We start from the raw sequence: 27,289 nt of genomic DNA, 5'->3' as shown, positions 1-27,289 counted from the left end.
CAGTTTCAGAAAGAAAGCTTTGAGGTATTTTTAAATTCGTAGGTTTGCGATGACCCTGAGAGGTCCCTCTTACAAATATTTGAAGTAAGCCATACACAAGGAACAGACATTGAGTGGGGAGAGGCATTGATTGTCTCTACTGTCTCGCTGCTGAGCCAGGTAAAAAGCCAAGCTTGCATGCAGAGTTGAAGGAGAAGCAGCTTCCTCACCACTTTAGCTCTCCAGTTAAACATCAGAAAAAAAAAAAAAAAGCTGTTCCCTCCGATCTTGGAGAACCTACATGAGTGCTTATAAAAAAAAGAAATAGTAATATATAATGTGATAAATTGTTTTTATTTTAAAATTTCTCTACATTTGTCCCTAAAAGATAATGCACATAGTCTATCTAGAAATGCTTAATTATCCAAACAGAACTCTTAATTTCCACCTCCCCAAAGCCTCCCTGTCCTCCACTGTTTTCTCATTTGGTAAAATGACACTACTGTTTCCAGAGTGTTACGGGGCTGAGGTCTGTAAAACAAATTCATTAATATTTTTTTTAAATCCAGAATATCGCTGAAAAGAAAAAATTAAAAATAAAACCATGTCTCATATTTGGCATGAAAAATCATACACACACACACACACACACACACACATATATATATATATAATATCTGTTGTGTACATATATGTGTGTGTGTGTGTATATATATATATACAGTATGCATATACTATCTGTTGTCTAGCTTTATAAGTTAAATTTATATATGTCTCTTCTACCTGACTTTTAAATTATCTGTTTCCTCAATGACTTAGACTTGACACACTGAAGAAATATTAGGCCTATCCTCTTTTGTTTCTTATATCTAATGAATTATTTTGTCAAGCCAATTCCTTCATAACAGTGCAGTTAATGTTCGATAAAAGGATCTTTCGGTTCTCAGTGTAAAATAAAACTGCAAAAAATGCCCACTTGATACATCTTCAATTTTATTATTTTTTTGTGTTACTGACTTTGTAAACAAAACTGATCCCATCTAAAATACATGTTTTGTTGATGTTTATGGTAGTGTTGAACCTCAAATTGCTCCTCAGATTTCTAATATTAACTCATTCTTGAGCTTTAGCCTTAACACAGAATATTTACACAAAGTACTGAACAACCATTACTACAAATATATGAATTTAAAGTCTCAAAACATTTTATTATTGTTAGTGCAGTCTTAGTAAAAGCTTGATGGGCAAAACGCTTCACAAATAGATATTCTCGTTCTTCCTAATATCATCTCAGCAAGGTCCTTTCTCATTCTTCATAGAAATATAATCCCCTGCCAAATTATCTTCTCTCTGATTTCCTCATTTGACTTATTCTAGATGTCACATCTTCACTAGACAGTCTTATTCTCTCTTTTCCAGTAAGCATTTAACTACTGCATTCATAATAAATCATACTCAAAATTTACTTTAAACCAGAATACTTAAGGACATCACATAGTCCTTTATTCTAGACACTCAACACTAAGATTAGCTTGGCAGCACCTAATTCACCTTTGTTAATTTGTTGCTTTCTTTCTGTACGTTCTCAATAACATGCATACCTGTACATCCTTTGCCATTAAATAGATTGTAAGGCGTAGGGCATGAATCTCTTTTTATAAACCCTTCTCAGAATGCTTAGGATGATGAAGATTCATATTGCAAGCTCAATAAATGTTATCTTTGAGCAGAAAAATTCTGAAATGAAAAACACACTCATGTATAAAGCCAAAACAGAGGAAAATAGATAATTTATAATATCCTATTGCTTCACTAGGATTTTCTTTTTAGTCTGGAAAATGGACTGCATAGCCAATATGATTGTATCAGATGCTTTTAATTAAGTGAGATGCTAAAATTCCATTAATAGAATGACTAAATTGGCATTTTGTGATTTTTAATCTCATAAAGAGTTTATTAAGTACAACTAGATACCTATTCACCTCTTTTTAATAGCTTCATGTAAGGCTTGAAATTAGGTTGAAAGTACTTATATTCTGCCAGGTTTTCTTGGTTATTTGGATGGATTTTCACAGCAACATTAGTGTATGTTGAAACTTTGGATTTGCAGTGAATTATCTTTCACCTATGATGAAATTGACTAAGAACTATGAATTAATATTGGAAAAAAGTAGACATCCATAAACTGATGGATTTATAACATTTAGAGGATAGTTTGCACATTCTAATCTGGAGAGTATTTTAAGTTGAATTCTTTGCTGATTTCTACTCTGTGGGATACGGGATTGTGCCTTTGTCAATGCTGACTTTGTCTAAATTGTCCATAACTCGCCACTCTATGTCTATTATAATTACTTCCCCAGTAGAGGCAATATGTCCTCTGAAACCCTAAATACTTCATGTTTCATGTTAAGATGGTATTTTCTTTAACCTTCTATTTATTTGTTTGGATGCAGAATGTCCAAAATTATAAGATGTTTGAGGGTAGGATTTATATTCCTTTATTTCTGTATCTCTTGTTAACACCTATCACAGTGTCTGATAACTAATAGATTCTCAAAAGTTATTTGAATGAATAAATACATGAATGTCAATTTGAATCTCCCAAAGATGAATCAAGTTCAACAGACTATATTAAATTCCAGTCACCAGAAAACAGACATTTAAGAGTCACCTGGATCCTCTCTTTGCTTCAGTTCCCATAGCCAGTCCTTCAGTTTCTTCTCACCATCCCTTCCTACTAACTGTCTAATCTCTCCAAGACACTGCATCTGCACTGCCTCATCATCACAGCTCAGACCCTTCCCAACTTCTGTCATTTGTTCTCAATCCTGCACTGATCATAGAATTTCTCATTTAAATTGTTTGATTATTATTCTTACACATCTGAGAATAATACCAAAAATCCTTAGCACAGCTGATGAAAGTTGTGCAAAATCTAGCCTCTCTTTTTTAAAACTTTTGCAATCTCTCTTCACCCAGCACTCTAGGTGCCTTTTACAATGACCCTCATCCAGTTCCTGGAAGTGCCCATGATTCTTCTTCCAAAGACCTTTGTATATTCCTCTGCATGAAACACCTTTCTCCTAAGTATTTATTCATCATTCTGCAAGGCTTGCCTGAAGTCTCAGTTTGTCAAGGAAGACTCTCTGGACCTTCGAAAATCTTATCTCACAATGTCCTCAAACTATCCTTTGCAGCACTGCCGTGTAATCAATTTATCTAGCATGTAATTCATTGTTTTTTAGGGTTCCTTCTCTAAAATATGAGCTCAATAAAGTCTTGCTCAGGATTTAGTTTACTGCTTTATGTACCCCATCTCCTAGCATAAGGCCTTGCATGTTTGAGTGATCAATAAATATTTTTGATGAAAGAAGTAAATCTAAAGATATACTGGAGGCTGGGTCCGGTGGCTCATGCCTGCAATCCCAGCACTTTGGGAGGCCAAGGTGGGTGGATCACCTGAGGTTAGGTGTTCTAGACCAGCCTGGCCAACACGGTGTTACCCTGTTTTTACTAAAAATACAAAAAATTAGCCGAGTGTAATGGCAGGCACCTGTAATCCCAGCTATTTGGGAGGCTGAGGCAAGGAGAATCACTTGAACCCAGGAGGCAGAGATTACAGTGAGCCGACATTGCACCACTGCACCCCAGCTGGGGTGACAGGGCAAGACTCCGCCTCAAAAAAAAAAAAAGATATACTGGATATATAGAAGAAAACAGAAGTGGGAAAATAAGATAATAATATGTGGGGAGTTAATAAAACCTCATGCTGGTATATTTATTCTTTGTATTTATTCATAGTCCATTGATTGGGGTTCATCTTCAAAGGTGGTTTTACCAGGTACTTTCTGTACAGCCTCTCCTATTGGAAGGTATCCTTATGCTGTCTCTTTTTCTACTTTGGTAGTTGATGGACAGTGGCAAGAGTGGAGTTCGTGGAGCCAGTGCTCAGTGACGTGCTCGAATGGGACTCAGCAGAGAAGCCGGCAGTGCACTGCAGCTGCCCATGGAGGCTCTGAATGCAGAGGACCGTGGGCGGAAAGCAGAGAGTGCTATAACCCCGAATGTACAGGTAGGGCCTGATTCCTGCATATAATGGGCACTTGTGCCATATAAAGGGTATATTATAAAATATGTCAGAACTATGCCAAAGGGTCAGGAAATAAGATAATCATTATATAAATATATACATACACACACAAACACATATGTAATATATGTATGTATATGTGTGTGTGTGTATACATAAACAAAGCCAATTATACCAGAATTTATTCAACTGTATGCCATGCTAATAAAGTAATAAAATTAAGGAGATTCTGAGATGAACTACAAATACAATTGAGGAAATTTAGAACTGAGTTTGTACTTTTTACAAGTAAGGTCACTGTCCATTTGAAGACTCTAATGCACTTATATAAACTACTGATCATCACAGTGCTCTATATTTCACCTGCCTGTTTAATATTTGAATGAAGTTTATTCACAGTGGTAGATTAATAAAAACAGAAGAGGTAGTAACATTGTCGGATTTAAAAATTTTTAAAGCAGTGTGTAGTATAAAACTGACATTGACCATGAAACGTTTCTTTCAGCCAATGGCCAGTGGAATCAGTGGGGTCATTGGAGTGGTTGTTCCAAGTCCTGTGATGGCGGCTGGGAAAGGCGAATAAGGACTTGCCAGGGCGTAGTGATAACAGGGCAGCAATGTGAAGGAACAGGTGAAGAAGTGAGAAGATGCAGTGAGCAGCGATGCCCTGGTAAGAATGAACACAAATTATCTCAAAAGAAACATTTTATAACCTGAAAAACAAAAAAAGACTTAAAAATATTGTCATTGGTTAAGGGTCATACTTCCTCAACTAAAGGACTGCTAATGACAGATGGCAATTTACTTGTTTCTGTACTATGTGGGGCATAGTATAGAAACGGTCCCTGTTTATGTGTCATAGAATTGTTCTGTGTGAAATATTTGTTTATGGAGAATACAAAACAAGTTGGCTTAGGTTATATATCTGGAAAGGTAAAGATGTAAGAAATAGCTAAGTGAGAAGATGAAGTGTTGTTGACAATCAGATGCTTTTAAGTTCTGTTGCTAATTACTGTCACCTTGATATGTGACCTTGGTTATCTACATTTACTTGCCTTTGCCCCATTTCATTGCCAAAGAAAATTCTTATGAGGAATGCATTTTAAAATGAAAGTATAAAGCCTTAATTACTAATGAAAGAATGAACGTCCCGCTACATTAAAAGATTTTACATTTAAGCAGAGAAAATAATGAAAGGTCAGAAACTGCCCAGATTACACAGCACATATTTTACAGGATCATATAGAACAAAAACTCCTTCCTAATCATATGTACATTCCATTAAAATATTATTGACACACTGAGGACTCAATAAGTAAGCGAACATCAGGATTTTATAATGATATCCTAAGAAAAATATTATAAACATACTAAAGATGTGATAGGACAGAATTTTAAAATGTGACAATACAGTGTCAAAGTGCTGAACATAGAGAATTTGAAGACCCACTTAGAGTCCTATTGCTGCTAGTAACTGTGGGCAAGCTAGCGGATCTCTCTAGCTATCTGACTTTCGGGGGTACAGTAAGTATGGCTGGTTGTGGCATCTTTGAGGTTCCTTTTCAGTTCAGAAAGCTAAGAATTTCTGCCTTTATCTCACAAGATTGTTTCAACTTAGAAAAACCAAAGTATTCTAAGAGATGCCCAGGAGTCAAAGCTTTGTATTTTTCCATAGTTAGAATTATAAAGACTTCTCAGAGTTCTTCTAAGAATAACAACAGAACTGGCTTTTAAAAGTAACAATAAGTCAGTTGGAGTTTTTCTGGTGGGGGGCTTAAAAACTATCTAAAATTAGGGCCAGGCATGGTGGCTCAGGCCTGTAATCCTAGCACTTTGAGAGGCTGAGGCTGGTGAATCAGCTGAGGTCAGGAGTTCCAGACCAGCCTGGCCAACATGACAAAAGCCTGTCTCTAATAAAAATACAAAAATTAGCTAGGCATGGTGGCGTGCACCTGTAATCCCAGCTATTTGGGAAGCTGAGGCAGGAGAATCACTTGAACACGGGATATGGAGGTTTCAGTCAGCTGAGATTGTGCCATTGCACTTCAGCCTGGGCGACAAAGCAAGACTCTATTTCAAAAAAAAAAAAAATCTAAAATTAATTTTGTTAATTCTTAAGGCCATATGAATTCAATATGATAAGAATTAACTGGAATACAGGGTTGTTAAGAGGGTGATACCTATTCAGATTAGCACTTTGAAATTCATCCAGTGCTGCATAAGAAGATTTAAGAAGTATTAAACAAAAACATTTATTTTGCCCAGGGAGAAATTTCATAGAATAGTAAGCACGATTAAATCAACCCCTTCAATATTTGATGTTATCTAAACCAGTCTGAGCGTACCACGGTTCTTAACTCGTCTTTTAAAACTGTCTTTCATCTGCATATATAGAGCCGAGATAGTACTGCTGCAATCAGATTTACAGAGATTGCCACCTGCTGTTTGAAAAACATTTTACAGATCTGCTTATGAAAAAGGCAGCGTACCTTATTGGCTAGGTTGTTTGCTGGCTTTCATGACTTAAGGCACATTAAAAAATTATCACATAAAAATAAAAAAAATTTATATACACTACACATTTTGGTATTATTAATATTTTCTTTTTACTCTTTTCAATTATGTGATATGAAAAGAACCACAAATTACAAGCATATAAATACCATTTTCATAATTAAAAAGAATTCTTGAATCAGCTAAGTAGTTTAAACATTACTACCTATGCAGGGGCCCAAAAATAAATAAGTGTGTGTGTGTGTGTGTGTGTGTGTGTGTGTGTGTGTGTACATATACACCAAGCTTTTGAAAATATCCTAGTCTGGTACATTTATATGAACAAAAGTTGCATTGTTCATCAAAAATTGTGTGTTACTGTTAATTTCAAAAATACCTCTGCTTTGCTTGAGAATTTTTTCACTTTACAAAAGGGGTTTTTCTTTTTTTGAGATGGAGTTTTGCTCTTGTTGCCCAGGCTGCAGTGCAATGGCGCCATCCTGGCTGACCACAACGTCTGCCTCCCGGGTTTAAGCAATTCTCCTGCCTTAGCCTCCCACGTAGCTGGGATTACAGACAGGCATGCGCCACCATGCCCAGCTAATTTTTGTATTTTTAGTACAGATGAAGTTTCTCCATGTTGGTCAGGTGGATCCCGAATTCCTGATCTCAGGGGGTCTGCCCACCTCACCCTCCCAAGGGGTTTTTCTTTTATATTAAATATTTAACTTTTTATATGCAGTCACATCATCCCCAAATTATTTTATCAAGTTTTTGATAACTGTTTTCCATAGTGTAGTTGATTTTTATTCTAGAGCTCCAAATCTGTTCAATGTACTCTCTGTGGTCAATAGGTATTACTTTTGTGATTATGAGCATAGTGTTCCCAATTTCAGCCATTATATTGCTTCAAATTTACACATTGACAATATAAATTGATAAAACTTGCAAATTACTGTAACATTTTCTAAGGCATCTTTCTCGTCTTGTCAACAACAAAGATTCAACAATTTTTCTGGACAATCTGAATTTCCTAGTGTTATTTTCATTCTGTTAATTCTTAATTTTTCTTCAAGCTGCTGAAAACAACTATTTATTTTATGCTTCACCTAATTTGAAGTCAAAACAAATAAATCAAGTTTGCTAAGAGGCCCTCTGTTGTCAGGAAGGAGAAATATAATCTATGTACATCTTTGTCTGAATAATTAATGAAAATAATGATTGATAATCTGGATTTAATCAAAAGTTGTTATGGCGTCTACTAAAAATGAAAAAAAAACTATTTTCTCCTCAAGATTAGGATATTTCTTTGTTGGTAAATAGATCAAATGAAAATATTAAAAATGTCATAATTGACCACAAAAACGATATTTCTTTTGTTTTCATAAAACATAATTGTAGGAATGAAAAGAATTTTTTTTTAAATACTACTAATTGGGAAATAGAATAGCTATAGGGGAGATAGTAAGTGGCCCAATTTTAAAATTGGTCAGACTCACCAGATAATGGTTTCATTTATCTTAATCTCATTGTATATCCTCAGACATTGAAGGTTAAAATGGTAGGATAGTAATAGCTCCCCTAAGTGCTTTAATTGCTACAATGTCATACATAATATTTTGCAGGTTTTTAGTTTGCCTTTCACCCCAATATTCCCCTGGTTAATAATATTCAGACAGCAAGTGTTACTGCTGGATTGTTTTAAGTTTACGTTCTAGCTTCCTGGGAACCACTTTGCCCTATTCCCAGGAGAAGGGCTTGCTATTTCTGTACCTCCAATTCTAGGATCATTACTCTTTAGTCATTAACTGCTAAGTTGGAACCTACCATTGACAAGTAAAAATTACACTTAATTTATACATAAAATTTCCTTCTTGGAACTACAGTTGCTTTGTCTGTAAATGGTGGGTGACCCCTCGATGCTGAATGTGCTGAAAAACACTTGTGAAGTAAGACAGTCATATAATTAGGGTATATAGTGTTAGCAACTTAGACCAGAGACGTAGGAATTATTGTGATGTTTATCTATAAATATTCATACTAAAGGAGGGCAGCAGTAGTGTTGATAATGCAAAATTTGTCTTGAACACTGTAATACATTTGTATTAGAATTTGGTGCCCTATAATATAGTGACCCCATCCCCACCCTGCTTAGGAGAAATGTCATCCTGGAAGTGATGGTTCCTTATCTCTCTAAGGTTGCTCGCCAACAGGATTATGTCTTCTCTGGACACCAAGAAATTTTTTTCCTTTGGCTTCTGAGTAATTGTCTTTTAACTTAGCTTCAGCACGAAAAAAAGAAGCAGAAAGTTGCCTACTTGCATTCCTTTTGCTGAGTGCCTTCCTCATTGTCCACAGAAGTGCTTCCTAAACTTTAGAGTACATAAGACTCACCCAGAGAGCTTGTTAAAACACAGATTCCTGAGCCAGACCCCCCCAGCCATTCTGACTCAGTAGGTCTTGAATGAGGCTGAGAATCTGCATTTCTATTAAGGTCTCAGGTGATGCTGAAGATGCTGGTCTGCAAATCATCCTTTGGCTTGCACTAACTTATAGTAAAATGAATAATGATGAGATGATAAAATTAAGAAAGAAGTGGAATATAGTCCTCTACCTCTGCTCCATTGGAGAAAGTTGAAATATCACCTCAACAAAACTGCAAAATTTTATTTTTTTCATCGTTTTTTCATAAATGATGAGGGATTGTTTCTGCAATTGGTTGATAATGAAAACACAATTCATTTTGAGTGCCTCTAGCCAACTCATGTTTCAGCCAAAATAAGATCTCTTCACAGCCATCATTTAAAGAAAAAGAGGACTATAAACTAGCTGTTTGCACAAAGAAAGATGGTTTAGTCATTATCCAACTCTCAGTTCTCCAATCCTCATTTTTCCTGTACCACAAAGAGCAGGGGAAACAACTTGGGTATCATTTGAACAATTCTGATGTAGAACTAGGCACTGCCAGGGCTCAGAGCTTCAGTCCTGACATTGCCAGCCCCAGCATCTCTCTTCCTGAGCAGTATATATTCCCTGCCTCTTATCCTCCATGGGTATTAGCTAATTAGCTAATGTATACACATATATGCATAAAATACTCGATGTGGGGTGTTGTCATGGAGGAATAGGAGGTCTTAGCCCACTTCGACTTATTTTCTCCTCAGGTCCCAGTTAGTAGAATAGTGAACTAATCACTATTGATACAAATATTTTTGTTTTTGAGACAAGTTTAACAAGTTTAATAAGTCAGACTCTTCTAAACTGTTGAAACATTCAGTTTTAAGACTGAATGTAATCATTATTAGAAACCCAAATATGTCAGTGTAAAATTTGCATTTCTTTTCTAAAGAGAAAATATACTACTCCATAATGAAATATTTGCATACAAATTGACACCTGCTTTACCTTTTCATTCCAAACCAAGTTTAATTAAGCACAAATAGTACTTTTTAAAGCTCCTATTCAATTGGAATTTCTATTATTTTCTGCTTTCAGATGTTATCTGTATACCCTTTGGGGAATTATGTTATTATGTGTTGCATTTTTCAAAAGGTTAAAGCAAGTGTTTTGACTGCATATTTTCGGGAATAGCAAATTAGGTTCTACTCAAGTGTCCATACAGTTGTTCACCTAAAACCGACCACTGAGTTTAATGTTGACAGCAGGTGGCACTAGGTAATGACTTCTTTAATCTTATATGTTCTATTTGTTCTTGCCAAGTCATTTCAGGAAAATAGTAAAAAGTAGGAAAGCAAATTAGAACTTGAAGATACCCTGTAGATGAGAGAGACCACCTGTTGCTTTTAATAAATACCTAAAATAGCATCCAATTCTCTCAAAAAGGATGAGTTTTACCACCTATTTTAGTCTACAGTTCTGTAGCAAATCAAGCTGAGTTTTATGGGCAGAATTGGGGAAGAACCACTGAGATCTCAAAGAATTAATAAGAGATAGTACTACTGTGGGTACGACATGTATACCAGATGTCCATGTTTCAAACCTGTTGCTATGGAGATAATTATTGTCATAATTCATCTTATTAGATTGTTCTTCAGATGAGGCTTTGATAAAACTCTCACAGCTTCTGCCATGAATTGCTTAAAAAGCAATTTTCTGTAGTCTTACATTACCCTACCTCGTCCAATTTAGGAATAGTCAGCAACATGCTGATCATTCTCAAATAGAAAAGAAAAATTTAAACAGCACCTTTTACTATTTTTTTAATTTATTGTTTTCATCTCACATTGTTTTTTCTGGGAAAAAAAAACTTTAGTAACTGTATAACAATTATTTTAAATTAAGATATTTAAAACTATTTTTAAACCTTTTTTGAGCTTAATATTTACCAAGACACTAAAACTGAATATTGGCCTTTGATGTTTCTCATCAACACTTATTTTTCTCACCTGACATAAGAATGACCTAAGATTCTGCCCGAGCACTCTTCTCATGGGTTGATCTCTCTCTCATCACCTATATCCTCTGTGAGGAACACCCATGAATCTACCTTTATGCCTAAACTCTCACAAAAGTCTTATATACCTTTCTCACCTGGGACTCAACTCAGACTGTAGCTGACTTGGGGTAACTTTTTCTCTGACCACCAGATCCTCTGTGTCATCTGGAGTGATTCTTCATTCTAGCAATCCCTGTTCTAGATGGAGTCCGTGAAGGTTTTCTCCTCAGTGGCCCTGCTTTCACTTCCTCCTGCCACCAGCTTCCAGTAAGGGAGGAGCAGTGCAGCAGAAAGAGCCTGAGCTATGGAGTCCAACAAAGTACAGACTTGGGCCTTGGTGACCTCGTTTATAGAATAGAGATAATAATATGTGCCACATAAGATTATTTCAAGGATGAAATGCTGTAGCTAATTAGGATCATCAATCGGCAGTTCATGTACTCTGTTACCCATATTATTACAACACCCACCTTCTGTAATCCCTTCCACACAGATTTATCTGATTATTCTCCCTTCTTCACGACCTTGGTCATATGATGCACTTGCTCAAAAAACTTCCATGGATTTAAATACTGGCCAAATTTAATCCTACCAGGATCCTTGAGATTCTAGTATTTCTATCAGCTTCACTAGCTTTCCAATGTTATCTCATTCTACTAATTTATAATATGTATTTGTTCATATGTAATAGGATCAAGCAGATGCAGCCTCTGGTTTCTGAATACAAAGGTGCATATTCTTCCCTTATGGTGTTGTTTGCACCATTACTCACTTGGGCTCCCCTAATGTCCCTCCCTATTCCCTTATCCTCATCTGTTGATATGGGAGCATTTTGGGATCCCATCCATTAAGAGATGTTGGCTCTCCTAATAATTCTTTCTCCCACAATCTTGTAAGTGTGCTTTCTTCTTTGAACCCCTGTAAATTTGTTTTTCCTTACTATATATTAATATTATTATATCTGTTGAAATTCCAACTCATTGCTGATGAACTATCTGCTCTCAGTCTTCTGAATCCCTCATTCTTCAGTGAGCCTAGTTAAATATAACAGATTTTTATTTCATGTCATAAAAGCTATATATAACTCATGAAAATGTTGATATAAAAGCATATGAACAAAAGGTTTGCTATGACTCTGATGTTAATGCCTTACATTCTTGACCTTTCAGTCTTTCAAAGTTCTGCTTAATAGACTGTCTAATTTACTGAAAGAGAATTTCTATCACATATATGATGTTTTATTTTATAGTTATAAATTGTGGTATGATTCATCTTTCTTTGGAAATAATTGAGATGTGGGAGGTAGGAAAGATATGTATGTTTCTATAGTGAGTTGTTCAGTTTCCCCAGTTCTCAGCCTGCCTTATTATTTTAAGGCGGTCCCATTCTGTCATGGGAAGAAGTGTGCCCAAGTGGTGGTTTCTAAAGCCTCAGAGCAACTGACAAGGCAGGAGACTGCGGCTAGTGGTCTCTAGTCTTCAGTAGCCTTGCCTGCTCCTCCCAGTGTACCTCCAAATATTATTATTTCTACATGTGCTATGACCTAGAGAAGGCTAAGACTCCCTGTCATCTTTGACTATTCCTAAGGTAATACAGAAACTTAGTATACACACATTTCCAGCAAAATGTTGAGCATACCCCAATATAAAATTCAGCATAACCAAAAGTTACTAAATAGCTTCTTAGAGCTATTCCTCAAACTTAGTTAGGTATTTTTAAAATTAATTTTGTTATCAGGTTGGAACTAAAGTGACCCTGTCTGCTAAATTTAAATATAAAATTAAGCGATAATAATAATACAGAATTTGCTTATGAGTATGTATGTAAAATACTGTCCATCAGGTACTTAAACAATATGCAATATATACCATTCGCTAATTAATTGAAAGTTTGTTGTTTGCTGACTTCCAGACTTAAAAAAAAATTTTTGCAAAATGTATAAATAACTCATTTACCACCATAACAATAAAATGAATCCTTTGCTTAGAGAAGATGTGAACGTCTCTGAAGATGGACTCAGCTGTTCCATTGACGTTAGGTCCATCATCTCCTAGCTTAGTGGCCTTGGGCTAAACACTTTTCTTTCCTGGTTTCCTCATGTTTAAAATGAGAATAACAATTCTGTTCACTTCACAGGGTTATAAGAATTCTGTGAATTAAAATATGTAACATAGAATAATAACTCAGTGTTCTGTAAATATTACTCATATAATTGTATGTTGTTTCAATTTGAGACAGATTAAAACCATTTTCTATGTGAGGAATGCTGTTATAAAACACACTTCATAAACACTCTTCTTTTTCCCACAGACCTTAGCAGCAGCATGAATTCTTCACATGAGTAGGCTCCACCTTGGAAATTAGAGGTGTAAGTCATTGAGCACAGACACTGGATTCGTCTTATTTTTCTCTGCAACCTCCAGCACAGGGAATTCCCCAAACACAAGAATTCATGAATTGCCAGCAAGTGAAATTTGAAATGTGAGGTCTTGAGTAGTAAATGTTTTTCTCTTTTTTGTCTATATGCCAGCTCCACAGTTTAGACTCAATTTCTTTTTAATGCTTAAATTCTAGCATATGGGTTGAAAACTAATTTTCCACATCAAATTGATTTAAGTCCTGTATAATATCTGCTATTTTTAAGAGACACAAAATCAGTTTCAGTAGACAGATTAACAGCTAATCACTAGGTAATTGCTACCTCATTTTAAGGGGGCATGCTCACTACATACTTGTGACTTAAAGTACAGTTGTATCTTACAAATGGATTTTTATATCTTTGCACTAGCGATAGCAAACAGTGATATCTTTGAGCTGATGAACAAAGTTACTATTCCTTTTAGCTAAGGCATTAAAAAAGAAGAATCCTGCATATTGCCGCTCAATAATATGTTTTTATGTTGAGTCCAGAGAATAGCCTCAGCTAGTTATGTATTTTCTAATTTACAAAGCACACACAGGTGGTATTAAACAGGAAAATAATTAAAAGAAATCTCTATCTCGTTTTCCTCTGGAGCTTTGATTCCATTATATATATATATATATATATATATATATATATATCAGTTGAGGTTTTGATAATACCTAAATGCATTTACAGATGTCAAACTCAAAGCTGTTTTCAGCATATCCTCTCTCAAGCCATCTCCTCTTCAAGTGTTCTAGTTCAGGTTCTAGCTAGCACAGAAGATATCCTTCCTGGAAAGGTGAGTTCTGTCTCTTTTTTCTCCTCCTTACTGCTTATATACAATCAGCCATAGTGCTGAGCGCATTCTACCTACTAAATAAATTTTGAATTCATCTACTTCCTATTACTACTTCCTATGATTCTTCATTCCCTCCCTAATTACATCATTTAGATTGTGGTAGGCCTCTCTGTCTTCAGCTCTCTTTCCCTCAATCCTTTCTCCAAACTGCAGGCATAGCAAGCATTTAAAACAATGTCAAAAATTTCCCTTGCCCCTAAAATAAACTCAAGCTCCTTGTGTACCTCATCATGTATTACGCCTTCCCCTCCTTCAATCACCTACCTCTACTTATCCCCAACTCTATACTCTACCCTTTCTGAAATGGTCTCCAATTTATTGGTTATTCCCAGTTCTCTGTGCTTTCTGGATTTTCTCACATGTGGTTTCCATGACACACTATTCCCTTTTTTATTGGTGAGCTCCTGCTTCTCCTTTACACCTCAACTTGGGCATCCCTCTGGAAATCCTCAGCTGCTGCACTCTCCCCAAGGTACTTCCAGAGCAGCCAGGGCTTCCCAGCCTAGAATGGGCATCCTGTGTACTATCATTTCTCAAATTATTATCTTTATGACCATTTTAGAAGTCAAGAGACATTGACCAGTCTTACTTAGCCTTTTCTATGTGTAGTATTTTACAAAGTGGCTGGGATATGATGGGTGCCCAGCCAATATTTGTTGAATGAATGAATTCTATAAGTGGCCCTGATAAGTACCCAGAAAGATCCCACTACTGGGGATTTCATAAACATGGGACAGCAGAAAATAGTCATTTTAATGTCTAAGCTATTTTGCTTTTGGTCTAAGCATAAATGGACCTATTTTCAGAGCTAGAATCTTAAAGAATGCCAAATCACCTTTGAAAAAATATTTAAAGCAGCTTTGGTATTTGACATTACTGCTAAAAAGCTGAAAACTCTGGAGCAGTTTAAAACTTTGAACCTCTGATTCCCCTGCCATCTTTCTTTTTAAAAATAATAATAATAATAATAATTGGTGTAGTGGGCTTCTGTTTCTAAGAAACACAGTGAATCCAAGGCTTCATAAATATACTGTGGAACAAAACAAAGTTGTTGACATCTCTAGGTTTAAAAAATTATTGATTCTTGCTTTTCACCTTGTTTGTTTGTTTGTGGGTAGACCAAGCTGATAGTCACTAAGCAGATAAAATTTAGTAATCAAATGATGTGGCTGGTCAAAGGAAAACAACTATTTAATCAGCTTCTTCCTTAACCACAGTTAGGATGTGTGTAGGGCACATTGGGGGATTCTAAAAAAAAAAAAAAAAGGTCCTATAGGCTCTTACTAAGTCAGATATAGCCCTCCAAGGCCAACCTTCGTCATTACATGATACCCTGGAAACCTCTTTGACTAATTTTTAGGTAACTATGGTAGCTTAGCTGCCTGTCTTTCTGCTCCTAACTGGACACGACTATCGGCTACCAGATGATCCACCACGGCCGCTCCCCCTGTGCCTCCACCCCGATCCCATAGAGTCATCTTAAGAAATAGGGTAATTCAAAAACAGATCTAGCCAAAGGAGACACGTAAGCTAAAAACATGTCTAGACGTTACACGGTGACAGGCAAGTGCTTTAGGGAAAGATAAGTGGAGGAAGGGAGCGTAGTCAGTGGGGTCTGGGAATGTGAGGTTTGAGGAAAGACTGAAGGCGGGAAAGACATGAGTCATGCAGACAAGTTTGAGGGAGAGGAGGCGGCGATATTCTAGGCAGAAAGAACCTGCACACAGCTCTGAGGTTGCAGTCAGCCTGTGGTGCTGAAGAAGGGCTCAGAAGTCCTGCACAGCTGGTGGGAAGCTGTGAGAGTGGAGCAGGGCGGAGGCGAGATAGGCCGCCCTTGTAACTGACGCTAGGTCAATCATTAAACATTGTAGTTACGTGAAAAGAGGGCATTTTATTTTCCCCCAACTAGTTTCCTTAAAAAAAAAATCAAGCATTGACTCATATTTCCCATATTTACTGTTACTGCCCACCTAAATTTTGAACCCATCAGATTCCACTGCCGGCCCAGTAAACGTTTCACCCTACTGGCTCACCAGTGCCATCTAGTGGCTAAAGTTTGCAATGATTACATTTTCTGACCACACAGTTGACCACGGGGGAGGGGCAGGGAGAAACAAAGTACCTTTTGCTGGAATAACATTAAATGTGATCATCTTTCTGATACCACTACAGGGAAATGAAGACGTTCGTATATAAATTGAATCTTCGTTTTTTTATGTCACGACTGAATCAGGAAATATAGTGTTCAGCTATAGCAACAGGTTTTATGAAATGTATTTCAAAGTTCCCCAATGGAACTGAAGGAAATTTGAATTTCAGAACATTGAAAACGAAAAAGATAGTACAAGTGAAGTGAAAGTGAAAGATTATAAATGAAGAGATAATGAGGGAGATAATGAACAGAAGTGGGTTGTATAGATGGAACAAAAAGAATAATCAAATATGATAGATTAGATTAACTACTGCCATGTCATTATTAAAAATGGACTAGTCATTGTATGTGGAATTCAATTATGTGATAACCTATTCATGATGCATATTTTGAATTTTAACATTTGTTCTAATTTTCCCTCTTTTAGTATTCTATAATAGTTTTTGGTTGGCATTTATAGAAACATGAATATCATTTATTACAGTACTGTCCAACATAGTAGTTATTTCAATTTAAATGTACATTAATTAAAATGAAATAAAATCCAAAATTTACTTCTCAATTGCACTAGCCACATTTTCCCAGCACCTACCATACTGTACAGTGAAAATATAAAGCATTTCTATCATTGCAGAAAGTTTTATTGGACAGCGCTAGTATGTTATTTCCCCAGTAAAAGTGATTTATTTAATGAAAATGTTTTTGAACACCTATTATATACTAGATACCACTGGAGTTCATTACAATAGATTAAAAAGATAAAGTAAAACATGGCTAGTGTCCTAAAAAGCAACATTGGGGAATTGGGGAGGCTCACAGATATAACCATGTATATTCAATCTGTTTTGAGAAGAGCTATAATATTCATATATTCAGTGACTGAAATATTAGGAAATGGTTATGGGTGAATACATTATTTAAGCAGCATTTTAAGGATAAATAGGAATTTTACCCCTCAAAATAAGAGGACTATCCATAAGCTTCACATATGTGGATTGAACTAACAACAGATCAAAAATATTCAGAAAAATTAACTCTGTGGCTGATGCATAGGAGAGTAACTATGAGCCATGATGGGAATGGTAGGCTAGGACCCTTACAAGAAGGGCCTTTATGTCACACTGAGCAGTTTTCTCCGCTCTTTCGATGTTATCCTGTCAGTACTGGAGAAGCATGAAAGGGTTTTAAGCAGAAAATTGAGGGATTAAATTTTATCTTAGAGGTAACTCTTTTGATATGGCATGAAAATTGGATGAAGGGGGCAGCTGCAGGAGAACAGCACCACTTACTACCCAGCTCCTCAGCTCAGGAAACAAGCATCATCCCTGACACCTTTGTCTTCCTAAATTCCCACATAATTTTGTCTACCTACTCAATTTTCCTTGTGTCCACCAATTTTTTTTTTTTTTTTTTGAGATGGAGTCTCACTCTGTTGCCTAGGCTGAAGTGCAGTGATGCGATCTTGGCTCACTGCAACCTCTGCCTCCCGGGTTCAAGCGATTCTCCTGCCTCAGGCCCCCCAAGTAGCTGGAATTACAGGTGCCTGACACCACATCCTGCTAATTTTTGTATTTTTAATAGAAATGGGGTTTCACCATGTTGGCCAGGATGGTCCACCAATTTTTCTTACCTTTAGTTTAATCACCCAGCCTAAAGCCATCTATGTTTCAGGGTTGAAGCACTGCACTGCGTTAGTCTTCTCCATGGCATTGGTCATCTATTCCACCCACAGAAGGCAAACTGATTTTATATTTAAAATCAATTCAAGTCACTTGTTTAAAACCCTTCAGTGGCTCTCCATGTGGCCTTATAGGCTCTAATCATGGCCTGTCTCACCAGACCACTACTCTATACTTGAAACTTACTCTTCTCCTTCCAGCCCTGCTGAACTCAATGTTCCAAGCTCTTCCTTGCCTCTAACAAAAGACAAGGAAGTTTGTTAAAAGGCCTTTAACTAACTGTTTTCTTTGCCTGGAGCATTTACCGTACCTCACACTGCCAGTTTTAATTACATGTCACTTTCTCCAGGAAGCCTTCCTTGATTCTTCAGTTTTTAGATAAAAACAGCACCCTGTGCTTACTGTTTGAAGTGCTTATCATAACTGTACTCAAGTAATGGTTGGTTTGTTTCACCTCTGCCTCCTCCCTTTGACTAAAAGAGTGACTAGGCAGACTGCTTTTCCTATGCACCATTGATTCTCTCTAAAGCAGGGCCTGGCACGTGTTACATTAACAGGGTCTACCTCTAGCACGTTAGGTAAAAATGCAGCCTAGCACATGGTAGTGCTGGCACAGGACCTAGCAGATGGGCCTAACACATATCAGGTAAGTGCATGAAATAACCAAAGAAGTTGTTCCCCTAATTTAACCAGGACAGAAATAATGCCTGGAGACTCAGATAGGTGGAGGTGAAATCACGGAAGGTTAAGAGGAAGATAAGGATGACTGGAAGATGGCTCTGATGGTTTTAGTTATGGGAACAAGATTGTAGTACCCTTAGCAGTGTTAGGAATTGCAAGGAGAGAAAACAAGCATCATCGTGGAGAATAATGCTGGCCATTGAAGTGTGAGCAGCTTCACTTGAGATTTCTTTGAAATAGCAAAGTAAACAATGCCACTCAGAATTTGGCTATGCCAGCATCAACCCAAGAGAGATATCTGAACCAAAGAAACACATATAGAGTCAGCCCTCAGTATTCATGGGGTTCATGTCGGTGGAATGAACCAATGACAAATCAAAATTATTCAGAAAAAATTATGTTTGTATTGAACACGTACAAACTTTTTCTTGTCATTATTTCCTAAACAATACAGTACAGCAACTATTTATACAGCATTTACATTGGATTAAGCATTATAAATAACATATAGATGTCTTATGGTACAGTCACACCTTGGTTCCAGGACCCTGTGCATACTAAAATCCTTGTCAACTGAAGTCCTGCAGACTGCCCTGCAGAACCTGTGTGTAGGAAAAACCTGCCCTTCTTAGGCTTTTTTTTTTTTTACCAGTATTTTCAATCAGTGTTTAGTTGAAAAAAAAGTCCACATATAAGTAGGCCCGTGCAGTTCAAACCTGTGTTGTTCAAGGATTAACTGTATACAGGAGGATGTGCATAGGTTACATGCAAATACTGCGCCATTTTATATCAGGGACTTGAATATCGGTGAATTTTGGTATCTGCCAGAGATCCTGGAACAAACGCCCCATCGATACCAAGGGATGACTGTATGTGTTCCTAGTATGTAGCTGGAGGTAGAGGGCATGTGTCCAGGCATGACTGCCATATGGCAAGCAAAGTGTGGGATCAGAAACCAACTGTTTACATACATATTGAGGCTCCAATATTTATTTATTTTTCTTATTTTCCACTGCTTCTCCTTCATTGGCATTAATCTGGGCACCACGAGTTTAGTAGCAGTACCTTCTCTCACCACCGTCTGGTCTCTACGCTTTGCCTTTTCTTCCTGACATTGCTGCAATTCTCCTTAGGAGATGCTTTCAAGGACCTCCGTGGCCCACTGGTGGGAGACTGAATAGGGCAGCAGGGCCAGGAGCATGTGCTATTCGTAGGGTGGTGCACAGATGCAGCAGGCAGTGAACTAGCTCCCAGCTTGCTAACCTTTGGGACCAGTGTGGGAATGGGTGGTTATTGGTGCTTCACTACTGGTGACTGCCTTATCTCTTAATTTATTTTCCTGTTGTTTCTATTCCCAAGATATTGAGGGAGGGAGTTCTACCTAGAGGCTGCCCCTACTCTCACTTGAGTTGTAGCTTTGTCAGTGATTAGTTTTATTATTTTGTATTTTTGATTTATGAGGAGTCTTCTCCTATTCATCAGCACCATTCCCAAGCCAAACTGTGACAAATCTGGTTCTTATGTCCTGGGAAAGGGCCTTGCCAACCTCAGCACAGCTCTCCTGCCCTATTTAACAGCCCAGGTGCTTTGGTGGAGCCAGGAGGGCCTGGCTAGGCTCCCAAATGGGGAGGGTGTGGAGTGCCTAGCAAAATGACTCCTCCCCATCCAACCTCCCCCTCCTGTGTTCAGTTTCTCCTCTGGATTCAACATGTAAGAAAGTTTGGAATTTGAGGAAGAAATATAGTTCCTTTGCTTCTCTGTGCTTCTGTTTTCCCATGTGATAAATAAGGATAATAGTCACCTCTAACTCATAGGTACTAACCCATAGGTAGCTGGGAGATAGCAAATGTGTCCAGGAATGTAAAACCCTCCATAAGGGGTTAATGAATACTAATATGATTATATTGCTATTATTAATATGTTTGAAATTATCCAAGAAAACCATTTAACATAAGGAAAAGGTAAGGTATGGATGGTTCTAAGAAGGATACAGAGAATGAGACAAAGAAAGACCCTTCTGAGGCCTGAGGGGTTGGTGGAGGACTGTTGGAAAATGGCTTAAGATGCTAAAGAAAATATTTCCAAAGAGGTGAGAAAAGTCAAAATGTAATGGTACAGACAAGGCCCAGACTGTGTGAGACCTAGATGAGGTTCATTGGAAGTTCATTGGTGAGTAAGGTGGAGACATCTTATGAAAATGGGGCTGGTGAAGGTTGAATTAATGGCCAAACCCTCGACTGAGCAAAGATTACACAAATTGAAAACAGCTGCCTATGTGTTTTAGTGGGGATCTAGAATAAATAAATGAATATATATTTATATATACTCAGAGGGAGAAGAGTATCTTAAACAATTCAAGGTAGTGAAGAGGATATGTGGGAAATAAAAAGGAAGATTACTAAGGAGTGTGGACTCTAGGGTGCAGTCCTGCTGACACCTCCACCAGCTCTGTCACCTTAGACAAGCTTCTTCTTTTGGGGCCTTGGTGTCTTCATCTGTAAAAAGAAAGGAAATGGAATAAGTGATCTTCAGTGATGCTTTCATCTTTGTAATAACTATGTGTTCAAACAATTCATCTTATCTCTGGGTAATTTTTTTTTAATATTATTTCAAGATTTAATTTGTCAACTCACATTCTTCCCCTTCTGGTAACTAAAATGTAATTTAATGAGTTTGTAAATTCCGAAGTGAAATTGATATCAGTAGAATGATAATTATCCTATATTAAATATTATATTATTACGCAAGGAAGATGTTTCTCCCAGGAAATCACACTCACGTATTTACTTAGGTACTTAGTGTTTTACATCCTCATTTATTTATGAAGTTATTTATAAAGCATATATTCACTTATTTATTTAATTTAAGCAACTTCAATTTAAGCAACTTCATGTGACAAACACATCACTAAGTACAAGTAATTCAGAGTGAGTAGACCTAAACGAGATCCCTAGTGAAGATTGATATATGAATGTATAAGTGGCAATGTTGTATGAAAAGCACAACAGTGGGTGTGTCTAGCGAAGGGACTAATATTCTTTCATATGGGACCAAGATGTCACTTTTAACGCAATATAGATAGACCTCATTATTTCACTATTATTTTGTATTTCATTGTATTTTAGTTATACATCTGTTATTTTTGAAATTACTTTTAATGTTCTTGCTCAATAATTGAGATTTTGAATATAATATGACAATAAGATCAAACTGGTATATTTTTGACTGCTATCATTGCTTTTAGTTGAAGAAGTAAAAAGTTATATCTTTTTACTCTTTGTTTATTTTTAACATTTTTAGCTAATAGTTTTAATGTGCCTTTTGCTTTGTTGGAAGTCATTTTATTGTATAAAATCCTAAAATATTATAAATATTTTATTGATATTCTTGATGATTAAGCAAATCTAAATGACTTTTATAAAAAGTCTACACAGCAGTTCAAAAAGAAATTACAATTCTCTAAATATTTTGTAGATACCAATATGAAACCTGATGGGGTTTTGTCTATGTTCATGCCACTAACATTCAGTAAACAATATACATTTAAAGAAATGAAAGAGGTCATGCATGGTGGCTTACTTCTGTAATCCCAGTGCTTTGTGAGAAGCTCAAGACCAGCCTGGAAACATAAGGAGATCCTGTCTCTACATAGAACTAAAAAAAAAAAAAAAAAAAAAAAAAAAAAAAAAAAAAAAAAAAAAAATCAGCCAGATATGGCAACACATGCCTGTAGTCCCAGTTACTCAAGAGGCTAAGGAGGGAGGATGGCTTGAGCCCAGGAGTTTGAGGCTACACAGAAGCTAGGATCATGCCAGTGCACTCCAGCCCGGGCAAAGAGATCTCATCTCTAAAAGCAGAAAAAAAAAGAAAAAAGAAGCTCTGCAGTTAGAGAGATACCTCTGACAGTTGTTTATTGCCAATATATTTTTAAACACTACTGACATTCAAGTCCCTTTGTTTAAAATTGCAGCACCTTATGAAATATGCCCTGAAGATTATCTGATGTCGATGGTGTGGAAAAGAACTCCAGCAGGCGACTTGGCATTCAATCAATGTCCCCTGAATGCCACAGGTACAGTAGGATGACCCACCCAAACCCTAACGATAATCCCCATCCAAGAACAGCATGTGGTGTTGGTTTATGAAGTCATGCTTTTGTCTTATATCGATAAATAAGTCTGTCCAATAAGCAAGTAATGAAACAATTTTCGTAAAGTGCCTCATAAATGAAGCCAATGAAGAGATGTAGAAAATATTGCTGGTGTAATGGTTTCTCAGTGTGACTAATATGCATTATAAAAATAATTAAAATAACAATTTCATGTGCATGTTTTTAAACAAAAAAAACATACAAACTTAATGTTTAGCCTGATTCCCAACTATGTGTGATGCCTTCAAGCATCTCTATGATAAAGCTTTTCTCTGTTCTTTGTGACACGCAGGCACCACTAGCAGACGCTGCTCTCTCAGTCTTCATGGAGTGGCCTTCTGGGAACAGCCAAGCTTTGCAAGATGCATATCAAATGAGTACAGACACTTGCAGCATTCAGTAGGTGCAAAGCCAGCTTTACTACTTGCTCTGTTTATTTTTTGCTAATGATCACTGTGTGAGAATTTAACCTTCTGGTGTACAATCAGATCAGTAAAATCTCTAAAAAAGAAATGCCTGAAGGAGAAAGCGATGTGATAGAAAGCTAATTTTTATAAGTTGGTACCAAATTGTTTTGTTCCTAGGACTTGAGTTTTTATGAATCCTGCTATTTAAATGAAAGAATCCCTTGTCTAGTGGGGGAAAGACCTGAGGAAAATCTGTTATTCAGTTTTACCTATAAAAGTTGAACTGGTGCATTGTGGTTGGCTTAAGTCTGTGTTCAAAAAAGACTTATTTCAAAATATCATACATTTTAAAATTAAATTCTTTAACCTTTCAGTAGTTGGACAATGATAAAGCTGTGTCACTTAGCTATCAAATTTCTCACTGCAACTTGAGATTAAGACATTAAAATAAATGACAGTGTTATTGCACCAGAGAAACTTAATTATTCCCAAAAGATTACATGGGCCAAATTTTCCAAAAATAGCTCTTCTTTTCCCAGACATCATTTACTTATTCACACAGTATGATGCATGAATATTTTGAGCACAGTTACATTTTGCTTGGTATTTTACAAGTACAAGTCATTGTCATTACTGCAGACTGCTGTCATTTCGTCCTGACAGTCAAGAGGGCCTCCATACATGAATAAACACTGTGGGGTGTAGAACAAAATATGAACATGAGCCAAGTGGAAAGCTGAATTTTGGCAGGAGTGATGTTTACTTAACTGCCTTTATGTTTTGTTGTGCTTATGTTTTCTTTTACTGTTCTTACTGTCACTCAAAAATATACATAATTTTTTAAAAAATCCTAAAGAATATTCTTGCTTGTGGATGGAGAAATAGCTTCTACAATAACAACCCCATCAACTAATAGAATTAGTATTTGTTTCATTATCAGAAAAACAAGCACATTTTTAAAAATCTGAATGCCAAATTCTGCACAGCATGTTTATATACTAAATTAGAAATTAAATTTGTCATTTGTAAACTAGCCAGAACATTATTTCTCTCATTTTATGTACTTATACATATCTCCATACAGTTGACCCTTGAATAATGCGGCAGTGAGGGGCACCAACCCCCAGGGCAGTTGAAAATTGACATGTAACTTTTGACTCCCCCCAAATTTAATAATGGCCTGTTCTTGACCAGTAAGTAAGGCTCACTGATAACATAAACAGTTTGTTAACACGTATTTCATATGTTACATATATTATATATTTTTACAATAAAGCAAGCTAGAGAAAAGAAAATGTTATAAAGAAAATCATAAATCAGATAAATCATATTTATTTGAATAGTGGAAGTGGATCATCATAAAGGTCTTATCCTCATTATTTTTAAGCCGAGAAGGGGAAAGAGAAGGGGTTGGTTTTGCTGTCTCAGGAGTGGCAGAGGCAGGAGAAAATCTGCATAAAAGTGGGCTGCACAGTTCAAACCTGTATTGTTCAAGGGCCATTGCTGCAGATATGTGAATAACAGTAATTGATGACTATTTGGCTACATACAGCCTTATTTTTGTTGTAAATATATACTTAAAACATAGAAAAATGCATAGTTTTTCTATATTTATCCTGCAAACATGAAGTTTTATACTTATATATAATATGTATGAATATAAATTTAAAAATAGAAATATAGAAAGGTTTTATATTTATATATTATATGCAGATATATAAATATAAATATATACATATATTTTTATAGCCATTTTTGTGTCTATTTAGAGACATATATATATACAAAGAAGGAATGGAACATATAGCTTAGCTTCATAATATAAAATGTAAGAATATGAAATATAAACTTCTTTTATTAATAGCTTTCAATAACTCAGACCATTATATTTCAAAATTAATCATAAGTAAAAACTTATGAATTAAATTTTAATGGATTTTATTCTTTTCTAATTTTAGTCATTAGACTTTGTTTACTTTAATTATATCCATATTCAGTTCTTGTTTAGTCATGGTGATGAATGGGAATAATTTCATGGATTAAGTAAATAATAGAGCAATCTTTACAAATTTGTAAGAATGAATAGTATCACTTTTGTTGCAGAAAATTTTCACTTTCCAAATGTACTGTTTTGTACCGCAATATTTAAATGAGTTTTCATTCTTGAGTGCAGGACATCTGATATGGAGAGAGATAGACACATTCTGTGAAATAGAAGAAATGAAATCTCAAAGTGTGAATCCTGTTGAAATCATTCAGTTAATAATTGACAGCTGACATGAATAAGCCCTTGTTGACTTGAGTACAATTTTCAGGTGCATAATCTTGTATAGTAAAAAGCTGCCTCTGTTTATTCAACCCCTACACAGTACCAGGCACTTGGATGGAAACTTTTATATTAACCCCACTCCTCACAAGAACCTGCAAGGTGGGTCTTCCTGCCTTCCTGCCACAGTTTACATTAAAAAAAAAAAAAAATCCTGAATATCTGTAAGGGAACAATCCACTTCAGTGAAGTAAAGAGTGAAAGTTACTCCCTAGGCACAATTGTTCCAAAACTTAATCTCTTTTCTTTAGGCCATTCAACTTTCTGAACTTTTGATATGAAATCATGTCCTAGACTGTAGTGTTGGGAGCAGTATTTTCTGGTTAAGTGTTTTTAGGAAAAGTCATATTATCACATTCAAGCCTTAGCTTGATGTTTACAAAATGGAATTGGTTCCATCATCTTAGCATGTGTAGAAGTTTTGGAATGGAACAAATGAGATATGTGAAATGATTATACATTGTGAAAGAATTGTGTAATTAATATTTATTAATTGTGAATTAATATTTCTGGGTACAGAAAATTGATTTTGAGTTTAAGGAGTTGTTACAATAAGAATAAATTTTTAGAAATCAACATATTGTTAATTTGAGCTGTACTGGTAGAGAAGTATAGATAAATTAGATATGGGTAGATCGTTGGATAGGTAGGTAGGTAGATAGATACATAGGTAGGTAGATAGATGATAGATGGATGGATAGAGATATGATAGATGTATAATATATTTTGGCATATTAATTATGCTTAAATATGTGTATAAAATATACACACACATTTATGCATGCATATATACACAAATCTAGGGCTTGCCTAAAGAGTATGATCTTTTTACATGTTCGGTGAAGAATAAGATGAATGAATCTATGCCTTAAATAATGCTTCCCTCACACATTAGCCATCAACCTCATCATTCATACTCTACATAGTCAATTGGAAACAGAAATGAGATCAACGTTTCTGCATAGTCATACTCCTTCTGTTGCTTTGCTAAGTCATGCTTTGTCTGAGTAGCAAAGCTAGATAGTATTTGTAATATAGAACATTTGAGACTTCCTCAAATTCTTAATTTGGAGACTGTGCATTTTTCTCCTCTAGTAGCTTATCATTTCGACATTTAATCCTTGAGAGATTTCATTTCCTTACCCCTCTAAATTCTAAAAGTTCATTAATTAATAATTAATTATAATCTACTGTAGAAAAGTATTTAAAATGGGTAATTTCCAAATATTTGAAACATTACAATATATGTACGTACCTACTTCATAAATATATAGCAATCAACTAAGTTTGAAATGAAATTTTGTCATCAATAAATATTAGTTGTGTATTTTCTATGAACCCTCAATTATAAAGCAATTGAGGTAAACAAAAGGGCCATTAATAAGTTTATGATATAAAATCACTAATTTGTCATGTTGCACATTTAGTTTGAGTTATTTGAAGGCAATAATCTTTTTTTTTCTTTTTTTTGTAAATCTTCATTGCTATAGTTCCTAACACAATACTAAGTATATACTATTAATAAATATTTCATAGATTTTTGTGTAAAGCATGACTTTGCTACTTTTCTTATCAGTAGAAGGATACTGGTAGCTGGAGAGTTCTGA

General features: G+C 35.9%; 1 protein-coding gene across 6 annotated transcripts in view; it reads left to right on the top strand.

Annotated features, from left to right (window-relative positions):
* Nucleotides 1-27,289, top strand: part of ADGRB3 (adhesion G protein-coupled receptor B3) — a 741,588-nt gene that overhangs the window by 296,211 nt on the left and 418,088 nt on the right. For all 6 annotated transcript variants that reach the window (XM_032274421.1, XM_032274422.1, XM_032274425.1 and 3 more), the window contains 4 exons: nucleotides 3,890-4,054; nucleotides 4,578-4,742; nucleotides 22,770-22,871; nucleotides 23,242-23,348. In XM_032274421.1, coding sequence (XP_032130312.1) covers nucleotides 3,890-4,054; nucleotides 4,578-4,742; nucleotides 22,770-22,871; nucleotides 23,242-23,348 — 539 coding nt within the window. The remainder of the gene's footprint in view (nucleotides 1-3,889; nucleotides 4,055-4,577; nucleotides 4,743-22,769; nucleotides 22,872-23,241; nucleotides 23,349-27,289) is intronic.

The sequence above is a fragment of the Sapajus apella genome, unplaced genomic scaffold (assembly GCF_009761245.1).
Source record: "Sapajus apella isolate SASKATOON/1434 unplaced genomic scaffold, GSC_monkey_1.0 scaffold6, whole genome shotgun sequence".
NCBI lineage: Eukaryota > Metazoa > Chordata > Mammalia > Primates > Cebidae > Sapajus > Sapajus apella.
This window is presented reverse-complemented; position numbering and strand designations above follow the sequence as displayed.